The following is a 12,531-nucleotide window of genomic DNA, read 5'->3' on the forward strand; positions in this document are numbered from 1 at the left end:
ATGACAAAATTACCTTTATCCTTCAACAAACATAATGGAAAAATAAATACTTAAGTAAACTAGAAATAAATAAACACCCCTTACATATTTGATGTAGATTTCCTGAGAATAAATTTTATGAAAATTGAATTTTTTGAAAAACGGAAAAAATTATGGATCCACTTACAAAATTATTTTATTGAGAGAATTTATATTTGAATATGAAATTTAAAGAATCTATACGGAAAAAAGGAGGCATAATTTTCTTAAACTCAAACTCAACAATTAGAATATAGATTATATGGGACAACTAACAACTCAGATTCCAGGATCTGGGTTATTCTCAAGCTTCCTTAATCACTTGCAAGCTACAAACAATTGCACGGTACTGAGAAAGAAAAATAAGTTAAAATCTTATTTATTACGAGACTCAGTACTGTGGATCAAACATGTACTTTGATGTCCCGCTACCTTTTCTTTATTCAAGCTCTCGGCTCAGGCCGCAGGCTGCTGTTGTGTGATACAGTGGATATTTCCGCCTCCCAAAGCAATCTCGCGTGCACCTTCAACTCTTACAATCTGAACAGAAATATCAAGAAAATGAGTTCAGGTGTTTCAGATAAAAGTACAGTATATATTTCACAGGCCAACGTCAAAAATTCAATACAAGTATCCCAGTAAAGGTTTTATCTCAATAGATTGAAAAAACATCAAGACATCAAGAAGTTTCGACTACAAAATATTTTACTCTACACGTGTTTTCAAATGTGATATTTCTTACCTCACGATCTGGAAAAGCCAAAGACAACGTGCGAATAGCTTCGTCGTCCCACTTTTGGTCCCCAAATTGAGGAGCAATAATTGCTCCATTGGCAAAATAGAAGTTTATATATGAAGCAGCAATCCTTGTACCAGGGAGCCTCGGTTTAGCCTCACCCTCCTGATATCAGCCAGAAAGGGAAATAAGACGAGAGAGAGAGAGAGAGAGAGAGAGAGGGGAAAGTGAGTTTCAAAAATAGTTCATATCTGCATACAATAACTTAGGGCCTGTTTGATTCCCATTAATTTAATTTATGGTTTGCTACAGGATCATTCAACCACACACATTCACACAATAAAATATTTCACACGTATAACAAAAACTTTTCCCTACTTGTTAACCACACATTATCCTAAAAATACTATCAAAACTCATACCTTGGCTAAGCTTTTAAGTGTGTATAAGCATTGGGTACCGAGAAATCTTTAGTTAAAAGGTAGGCAAAAATTGTAGATCCCAAGTAATGTGGTTATAAGGTAGGTAAAAATTGTGGGTCCTACAGAATGTATGAAGAAAAATAGAGTTCAATCAATAATAAGCATTTATAAGCTTTGCCAAACATGCACTTAACTTCTCTATGGTGTGTGCATATAGCTATCTCAGAGGACTAGACAGATTTCATAATGACAAGATTTTACAAGGTTCACAAGTCAACAACGCAAGAATTTTTCTATTTTCCCTCTTTCACTTGTCACTGAAGGGTGCTAAGAGATTTTGATCTATCCACCAATTAGATTTCACTTAATAGTTCCATTTTAAAAACAAAAAGCCATGTCACTTCTATTTTGAAGATGAAAACGATGCCATCGAAAGGCATAATCTGTGGACTAATCTTATCCCAAGGGCAAAAGGGTTTCACAATTTTAAATCATTATTTTGATGAAAGGCAAAAACAATGCTACAAGTATAGATCCATGGATATCACATGGGCCCTTAAGACCCTTCGATTACCTTCTTTTTGGAAGGTTTTGATGAGCAGCTTAAGGAGATTACAAGTAAGTCAAACATACTTCCAAGTAATTTGTTTGATTCTAAACATGATTGAACATTTTACATTTTTCTTAAAAGGGAAGAAAAAATATAAAAACTAAATAAATTCCATATTTTGACAATCTGATGGGATTTAATTGCAAACCAAGTATTTTATTTCTAACATTAACGAACAAGAAAAATAATCATTTAGTGCATGTGGCAAAGCTCAAATTATAATTTAAGATGGTCAAACATATTTTTTATCTACAGATTTCGTAGGATTCACAATTATTACCTAATTATTATGCGCCTTTTGTAGGATCCACTATCTATAAGTACTTGCAAACATGCTATAATTTATTTATAAGTAAATCTTTCAAGCTTAGTCAAACATGCACTAGCAATGGCAATCACCTGTTTCAATCCAGCAGCCTCCTCATCTCTCATATAAAGTGGACTGGGCACATGAAGTTTGATAATCTCTAGTTTTCTACCATTGGCATCTGTGGCAATGGAGAGAACCGAAAGTGCTTCGATAGAACGCTCATACTGTGGGTCTGACTCATCATCAGTCCAAGACAACAAAACCACACCAGGCCTTGCAAAACAACACATGTTGTCAATATGGCCATTAGTGTCATCATCGCCTGCAGAAGAACATGGGAACCTTTAAATGCCAAATTCAAGAGAAAATAAAAGTGAACAATATATAGGTGTTGTTAAAGCAAGAGCCTCAAGTTAACCAAGACGAGGGGGTCTGAAGAAAGAACCTTAAAAAATCATTTCTTCCCTTGCCTTGAATGGACTTGAGCCAGGTTAAAAAACGAAAGGCCAAAGAAGTCTACTGAATCACATGCATATATTCAGAATTCTTGCATTGCTGAATTTCAAAAATAACTAAGAAATACTGAGTCGAGCGTTTTCTTTAAACCATTCAAGTTTACATTCTAATCCTTTACAAAAAGTACCATTACATTTAAAATATTAATCATGTGCAAAACTGAACTGGTGAAAATTTTAAAATATTTGCTCTTGTGCAGTCTCGTATTGCTCTGACACTATAACAAATGGTGCGGAGTTTAAGAAGTGAATAACTATGTCTTCAAACTCATTTTCAATCTCTTTCACCAAAACAGTGGAGGAACTATTTAAATTCAAAATATTAATTGAAATGTTAGAGAGTAATTTTGTAAAAGGATTATTGGCACATTTCACTGAATAAACTAATCAGATAGACAAGATGGGCACATGACAAAAAATACAAAATTAGAAATAGACTTCTTCATTCAAAAATCAAATGAAAGCAAATCTGTTCCTCAATTCAAAATCAACGGGTCATAAATACAGGAGCCAATGCTCTTAGAATTTCGGCAACTAACTCGTATTAAAATTTTCATGGCATGATTGGAATTTGTATGTGATTTTCCTTCATTATGAAACAATCTGACAAGATAAAATCTATAAACCCCTTCTGTCTCCCTTTCTACTCAAGCTTACCCATATTCTGAATTTTAAATTTACAAGAATGAAGATCATAGCTGTGTTAGTATGATTTTTCATTTTTGAAATTGAAGGTTTTTGTAGAAACCAGCTTCAATAAAACAATCCTGTCACCAAAGGTGTCAACCAAATTGATAAACACCAAGTTATTACTTTATAGACATGGTTACCACCAACGCCAAAACAAACACAGAATAAATGATACTGATATATGCTAATCATTTCATGGTTGAACTACTTAGGGCGGTCACTAATCACAAAAAGCAGAAACTAGAACTAGAAAAACAGGACAAATACCAAATAATCCACGAGGCAGCCATATAAACTTCTTGACCCCAAGATATGCTTTCAGCTCATCTTCAATTTGTTCTTTGGTTAAATGAGGATTCCTGTTCTTGTTTAAGAGGCACTCCTCAGTTGTAAGGCAAGTTCCTGCAAAACGAAGACGTGTGTAACTGATATGCTGAAATCTCATCTATGCCAGGCATAGGGGCATGAATTGATAAAAATAGAAACATAATAAAAATTAACAGTGCTGAAAAAGAAACTTCTAACTGATTGGGACCAACTCTTAGTTGTTAGGGAAGGAATATCAAAGGCTTATCTAGATCCTTCACTAATGCTGCAAACCCTGAAAATCAACTTTGTTTTTAATCTTCTAGATTATTTTCTTAGCACCTCACTTCACTTTTTCAATTTCACACAACCTTGCATTACCTGATGTATTAACACAACCCATTTAATTCACTTCCACAACAACCTCAATCACTTAATGATTTATCAAGGTGTTGCCCAATTGTTTTCCTAATTATGATGAGAACGTAAGAAAAGTTTCAGCTCTTATAAGTAGAAAGTGCAGTATGAATTATCTTACTAAACATAATTGCAAACTGGGACAATATTAGATTATAAAATGTAGCTCTTAACAAATTTCACAAACTCAATAGATATGATACTTGATTCCATGCTCATTATCCAAAACTCCACAATAAAGGAAACATGAGAACCTGTTGTTTAGGGACTAGTAAGAAATCATTTTATGTTGCAGTTAACCTATTGTGAGCGAACATTTCAGGTGCTACCGAAGTGGTAAAGAAATAAATAATTCAATTCAAGTTCTCACCATAAAAAAGTTGAACTTGTATCCAGAGACACTACATATGATTCTTCAAGGCTACAGATAAACATGCATCAGATCTAGTGTCTTAGTTACCGAAAAATACTGACCCTTAGTTCCCAAAAAACTTTAATAACTAGCCTTACTGGATCCAAATTACTAAACGAAAATGGAAAAAGAAAAAGTAGAGGTATTTATTTCCACATTTATCATGTTTTATATACTACTACATTTTTGAAAAACTATTTTTGCCTTAATCGAAAGATTGAGAATTTCCTACCCTGATTATAGAAAGCAAATGGTGTTAACATATTTGTGTTTCACTTCCCTCTTTGATTTAATATACGTCGTTCAAATGCCTCATGTTCTTACATAAAAATCTGTACTTCTAAGATCATTTTTAGTCTTCTAAACTGGAGAATTATGTACTATTCTGTTAACGATGGGCAATAAGTAAATTGCAGACTATGAAGAGAGCTAGTGTTGACCAATTTTCCAGCACGAAGAGTTGAAGTCTGCGAGAGGAATCAGTATAAGCAGAAACAAAAGTTTATACCTTCTCCATCCACATGAATGCTTCCACCTTCAAGAATCAAAGACTGGGGAAACCTAGGCAGCTTTTCGATTGCCAGAACCTACAATGGGAAAAGTTAGGGATCTAATAGGAAAATATAAGCGACAGCTGCAAGGCATGTTAACCTCACAAAGCTTAAAACATAGCTAACCTTTCTAGCGATAAGAAGATCAAGACTCCAATCCGTATAACAACCTTCAACTATGCCTAGGACAATTGAACATGGAAACATCAAAATATGTGCAGATAAGACAGGAGAAAAATATTGTGTAGACTCATAGTAGCAATTCATACAATATAGCAGTGATAGGTCCAAGGATGCTTTGTGTTAATGCAAAGAACATTCAATTACATTATGTGTCGTGTGTTAAAGAAAAAACACAAAATGAAGCACGTGCAATTAAAAATAAGACCATGTATAAAAATAGATAGTTCAGTCATTTGTAAAAAAATTTTAACAACATATTGCAATAACACCATGCTTACATAATTTTACTTCAGTAAGCACACATATGATGCATATCAAGAAACTGAACGCTAATGAATATGAACAGATCCTTGGCCTCCCATAAGGACCTATTTCTCCTAAATATCAAATCAAATGTAAGACAATGGAATTTGTTTAATTAGTATCCACCAAATGAATGGTAGATCATTCTTTAACATAATAGGGCCAAAATTCACTAGGGAGTTGAAATAGAACAACAACAACAACAACCAAAAATAATAATAATAATAATAATAATAATAATAATAATAATAATAATAATAATAATAATAATAATAATGATAATAATAAATAAATAAATAAATAAATAAATAAACTATGCTTTATTCCTAATGGCTACATAAATCCTTTCTCACCAGTCACCATTTTGTTCAAATTCAATGAGATCAAACCTTTAAAAACCATACCACAGTTTATTAATTTTGATCAACCTTCCTCGTCTAGCGTTCTACAAGAGTAGTATTGCTCTTACAAATGGGTTAGGTAACTGCAAGAACTCTTATTATTGAGAATTAGAAATCATAATTCTATTTCACCGAGAGCAATCAATTAGCAGAAAGAAATAAAGATACACAAGATTTGAAAAGGTTTGTCTTGATATGAGACTACGTCCTCTTCAGCAATTCACTATGATTAAAAACATGTACAAGAGAAAATTGCACACATTTTTCCTAACCTCTCATTCCCACTTTCAAAACAATGATTTTAAAGCCAAATGACGGTTCCCTATTTATAAGATAAAATAGGACAAAATTGAAATTTACAAGACTGGCTACATGGAGCAATAATACTTAAGGTCCACAACTTAACACCTACACCATCTAAGTAGCCATTTCCTTAATTCATCATGAGGTCATACCACCAGGCTCCAGTCAGTGGTGTATAAACTCTTTTCTTATTTTGTTCATGCTAATACCAACACACATTTATCTTAATATTGTTATATCTTGTACATTCATCTCGTGGACGATTTTTTCTTTATTGGCTTCACATTTAATACCATAAAACATAGTTAGCCTAACAACCATTTTATGACACTTGTACTTTAACGAGTCCCATGAAGCATTTATGCATGCACCCTACCAACTCCAATATTATGTGCACTCATCTCCTTCAATTCCCCATTTCTTATTAGTAATCAAACTTAATACATAAACCAATTACGAGGGATAACATAACCTTAACCCTATACAGTTAGTATATAAGCATACATTAGCAAAGGTAATCCATACTAAGGAGGAAAAAAAAAATTCACGCACTGGTTGTATACGTTTAGAATAGCATTAAGTTTGGTTGATCACCTATTAGAAGATGCTGCTTTCCCTCAGAACTGAAACATCAACTATATAACTCATTTATTCTTCAAAAAGTCACTATAAAGCATACCCAATGCACAAAAAATGGCACACTGAAACATACTTACTTCAAAACAAATTGGATATGAAACCCCAGCTTTCAATTGAATTAATTAATTGTATAAGCTGCAGAATAAGTTGACCCCATCAGAAACTAGTTACATTCTTACCACCATAGCTATTGAAGTTCCAGTCAATTCCTGCAACCTTGTGCTCCAGTTTCTCAGGACTTGATATAGTCTTTCTCACAACAAACTGCCATGGCATAAGTTGAGACTTATTTTAATCATGATTTGGTAAGAAACTTCTACTACCAGTAAAAATAAAAATAAGTTTTCTGTTCTGCAAAAAAGGAAATGTACTTGGAAAGGGAAAAAAAAAAAAAAAAGGTTCAAATAAGGAAGTGATGAAGCTTACAGTGGGACCAGTGTCGCGAAACCAAGAATCATTCATACTCATCTCAACAACTCGGATATGGTCTGGTAAGAGACTACGTGCATCGACCCACTGCCCACAAAAACATATATTCAATTCTAAAAGAGAATAAAATTTCAAAAAAATTGCAGCAAATAGTTACTGCCAACCTGTGCAGCACTAGCACAAACAGTCACAGGTTCAAATTTTGAAATTGCAGATGCCACATTGGCATATGCACGTTGAGCATGGAATCCACCATCTCGCCAGTTATCTGGCCGTTCCTACATTACAAATGAAACATTAGAATCAAGGTATTTTGCGCTTGCACTTTGGCTAGCTTATACAACACTTGAATGATGATGGACCTTGGTAATAGACAGGGAAAGAAAGGGCAGACACATATCAAGAAAGAACAAAAAATGAAATGACGAGTTCAAATTACAAAACTAAATATACAGTCAATGACTTCTTCATAAGGGAAGTTAGTGAAAAAGTTCAAATTATTTGGGAGAAATTTTCTCAAAACCATCAGCTACAAGTCCACTCACTTTCTAGTAACGCCGATATAAAGTTTTTAACTGATTAATTGACAACCACTAACTGGTGAGTAGGATCAAAGGCAAATAGCCAAAATAATAATAATAATAATAATTAACTTCTGAACATATGAAATCCATTGTAACGCTAATATGATTGACAAGTAAAGATCATTTGTATTTCTGAATCACTAGAACAGAATTTGACAAGTTTTCACAAGATAGAACTCAACTAACCACGCCATAACAGCTTCTTATCAGAAATCAATAATTGATCAGTATATCATTATAAGAATATCCTGCATTATCACCATAAAAAAAGTAACAATTCTAATTTGTTCTTTATTATTTCCAACTAAACTTGAGCAATTCTCGTCCACTCAAAATTATTAAAGACTTTCATTAGATTAGCAGAAAAGGAAGAACTATGTAGTTCTTCTAATTTCCAGATAAAAGTTCTCTAATTCCAATTCTTGTTACCATCCCCACTTTTTCCTCAAGTTTTCATAATAACATATCATTTCCCTCTGTATAGATTAATCTTCCTCCTTCCAAGCGTCACAATAAGAATTAATAAATTAGTAAATATTACCCAACAACATTAAATAAAGAAATTAATTTGACCTGTCAAAAGTAGTAGGTTAACAATTTTACTAATACAGATACTACGCTAATTAATAATGAACCAAACTGCATTGGTGGACGAAATGAAAAATAACATCGATGTTAAAACTAAAACCCATGTAAACGGTTAAAAAATCCCAAAAATAAAGGGAAATTTCCAGCATACGTATCACTGAAATAGTTTTTAAAACATTAATTACTGAGCAAAAAGAGTGAGAAACTCACAGGCCAACCCATCCAGCATTGAGAATGTGGTTCCCACTCGGCTGGCATGTAATATCCATACTCAACAGGCTTTCCTTTCAATTCCATTCTCCTTCCCTCTCTCTCTCTCTCTCTCTTACAAGGGCGGATTCAGGAATTTTGGGTGCAGTGGCTGAAATTTAAGAGTCAATATAAAGAATTCATATATAACATTAAATTCGAAATAACAAGAATTGTAGCCCGTTGGCGAATGAATTCTTATTTTCTTCGTCAGCTTTGCCTCTGGAATCAAGTTTTTCAACTTCTAATGATGATAAAGAGGGCCTAGCAGATAGCAGTGTGAAAAAATAAAATATAAAATTTGCGAAACTAAAGATAGAGAGGGTTTTGCATTTAAATTAAATCTGTTTTCCTTCTTCAACTTACAGGGAAAAAATTGTAAATTTGTAATGTTAGTTCTACTATAAAATTTACTTCTTTTTCTACTGCTATTTCTTTTGTTATAATGTTTGTACAAGAAAAAAATGGTAGCAGTAATAAAAAGTAAAAACTAAAAACAGTGGAGAAAAAACAAACATTCAAAAGAAAATTGAGGGCTTACTGTCGGAATCGGCGCCGGCAGATGATACTAAGAAGAGAGACAGACTGACAGTAGAGAGTGGAGACGAGAAAACAAAGGTTGAAAGGTAGGTGAAAAATAAACATTTTCATTTCGTGCTTTTTAAATTATTATTATTATTTTTTTTTTTTTTTTTTTTTTTTTCAAATGAAAGATACCTATATTAGTAGTCCGTGTTTGGTGGTCATTAATTTAATTTATTTTTTTTATTTATTTTCAATCACACATTTTCAAAATAAAATATTTTACACATAAATTCAAGATATTTTTTGTTAACTTTTTAATCACACAATCTTCAAAAAAAATTATTCAAAATATAGTTTTTCCAAATTAAAGGATGCCAAACTGAAGCTTACTTATAATAACTTTACATAAGCTCTTTCTAGTAAAATTAAAATAAGAATTTTAGTATGTTTTGATAAAAATAAATGAAATATATAATGAAAACTTGTGGATCTTATAAAATGTATTAAAATTAATTATTATATTTGACTTAAAATTATAATTTTATTTTATTTAAAAACAAAATTATTAATTTTTGTTCTGCATTCAAAAGTATGATAAAATTTTAGGGCATTTCCAAACCCAAAGACAAATCCACCATATATTTACAGTTGAGGCTATCCCTATTTATTTTTTTTTTTTTCTCCCCTAATTACACAACAACTCTTGCAATTCAAACTCCAGAAATAAAAAAATTTTAAAAAAAAAATTGCACATAAAAGTTTATCATTATAACTCTAAAAATCGCTTTTTTTTTTTTTTTTTTTTTTTTTTCAAAACCAACCATTTTATTACTAGATTATAAAAACTTAAATAAATAAGGAAGACGTCTCATAAAGTGATCACAAGAGTTCATGGTTAATTTTAATAATAACCACTAAACCTTAATTTATTTGACAACCCACATTACATAAGCCCGTTTGATCCCCATTTTTTCAAATTAAAATTGATGGAATAATATTTTTCTAAAAAATGAATGATTAAAACGTCACTCCAGTCGTTTTTCGCTGCGTAAAACGGCACTATGGTCGTTATCTACTATGATTCGATTTTTTCAATGAAACAGTCTCTAATAATGGACTACTGACATAACTAACACAGAAAAGTTGATCATGTCACAAAAAAATATTAAAATGACATAGCTTTTATATTATCGAGATGGTGAAATCACAAGTTGTCCTACTCATATATGTCAATTAAATTAATGAGCATATCTATCAACTTTTGTACATGTCATGTGCATATTACAATATAAATAAGTACAACTTATTATTTTTTAGGGACACGTATGGATCATGACTGCTTATAGTTGTGTTTATACATGTAATAGCACGTGTCATTTTAATGCCAGTAACGACACTTGTACCGTTCAAAAGTTTTTACATATATTTTTTTTTCAATTAAATAACCTCTAACAATAGACTTCATAATGTATATAACATAGAAAAGTCGACAATATCATAAAGAACAGTTGAAATGAAATAGCTTTTATATTATCGAAATGGTGAAAGTACAAGTCATCATACTTATATACATCGATTAAGTTAATGAACATATTACTTAACCTTTGTATATTTCATATGCATATTTCAACGTAAACAAGTTTCACTTATTATTTATTAAGAAACGAATGGAACACGGCTGCTTGTATTCGTGTTTACAAATAGAATGATACAATGATCATTTTCTTCTCAATAAAGGCATTTGTGTCGTTCCGTTGAATTCTCCAATATTTTGATTTATTTTCAAGGCAAAGACATCAAGCATTGGACCCTCTAACATAAGTAAAATGAAAATGTTATTTACATGATAAAGAACGATTGAAATGACATATATAATATGATATCGAGTTGGTGAAAGCATAAGTTATTCTACTGATTAATTAAAATATAAATAATAAGCATATCTCTTGACTTTTGTAAATATCATGTTCAACTTATTGGTTTTCGGAGTCGTGAGCTGGACATGACCGTTTTATAATCGTGTTTACAAAAATAACGATCCATGAGTCGATTTCTTCTCAATAATAGCACTTGTGTCATTCTGTTGATTTCTTCTATATTTTGATTTATTTTTAACTCGACGATCTCAAGCATTGGACCCACTAACGTGCGTAAGATAAAAATGTTAATCACGTGACAAAGAACGATTTAAATGATTGGATCATATGATATCGAGTTGATAAAAATATAAGTTATTCTACTGGTTTATTATAATATAATTAATGAACATATCTCTCAACTTTTGTAAATATCATGTCCATCTTACAACTAAATGAGTTTAACTTATTTGTTCTCTAAGTATGGATGGGTTGTGGCTACGTATACTCGTATTTATAGACAAAACGACACAAGTATCATTTAACAGCTATTGTGTCGTTCTTTGATTTCTCAAATATTTTGCTTCTTTTTCAACGCAGCAATTTCAAACATGGATCCCCTAACTTAAGAAAGTTAGAAAAGTTGATCACGTGACAAAGAACATTCGAATTGACATAGATTATACGACATTAAGTTGGTGAAATCACAAGTCATTGTATTGATTCGTTAGAAAATATAATTAATAAGTACATCTTTCAACTCTTGTAAACAGAATATTCATATTGCAATTGAAATGTGTTCAAATGATTGATTTTCAGGGCATGGATGCATCATGGCTACGTATACTCGTGTTTATAGATGAACGACACAAGTGTCGTTTAACAGTTATTGTGCCGTTCTGTTGATTTCTCAAATATTTTGTTTATTTTTCAATGCAACAATTTCATAACTTAAGAAAGTTAGAAAGGTTAATCATGAGACGGAACGGTTAAATTGATATATATTATATGACATTGAGTTGGTGAAATTACAAGTCATTGTATTGATTCGTTAAAAATATATAATCAATGAACACATTTCTCAACTCTTGTAAACAAAATGTTCATATTACAATTGAAATGAGTTCAACTTATTGATTCTCGAGGTATGGATGGGTCGTGGCTACGTATACTTGTATTTATAGACAGAACGACACAAGTGTCATTTAACAGCTCTTGTGTTATTCTGTTAATTTCTCAAATATTTTGTTTCTTTTCCAACATAGAAACCTCAAATATGGATCCCCTAACTTAAGAAAGATAGAAAAGTTGATAACATAATAAAAAACGGTTGAATTGACATAAGTTATACGATAGCGAGTTGGTGAAATCATAAGTCATTGTATTAATTCGTAGAATATATAATTAATGAGCATATTTCTCAATTTTTGTAAATAACAGATCCATGTTGTAGCTGAAATGAGTTTCGGGTTATCTATACTCGT

At 31.7% G+C, this 12,531-nt stretch overlaps 1 protein-coding gene across 1 annotated transcript; it reads right to left on the reverse strand.

Moving 5' to 3' along the window:
- Positions 1-219: 219 nt before the first annotated feature.
- On the reverse strand, positions 220-9,293 carry LOC111391233 (agmatine deiminase). Its single transcript, XM_023016397.1, has 11 exons — positions 9,208-9,293; positions 8,628-8,778; positions 7,410-7,523; positions 7,243-7,332; positions 6,996-7,080; positions 5,114-5,169; positions 4,945-5,023; positions 3,569-3,703; positions 2,186-2,418; positions 761-919; positions 220-558 (listed from the first exon to the last, which is right to left on the reverse strand). The coding sequence occupies exons 2-11, from the start codon at positions 8,712-8,714 to the stop codon at positions 475-477; spliced, it is 1,122 nt and encodes a 373-aa protein (XP_022872165.1). The 5' UTR covers positions 8,715-8,778; positions 9,208-9,293; the 3' UTR covers positions 220-474.
- Positions 9,294-12,531: the final 3,238 nt, after the last annotated feature.

The sequence above is a fragment of the Olea europaea genome, unplaced genomic scaffold (assembly GCF_002742605.1).
Source record: "Olea europaea var. sylvestris unplaced genomic scaffold, O_europaea_v1 scaffold769, whole genome shotgun sequence".
Lineage (NCBI taxonomy): Eukaryota > Viridiplantae > Streptophyta > Magnoliopsida > Lamiales > Oleaceae > Olea > Olea europaea.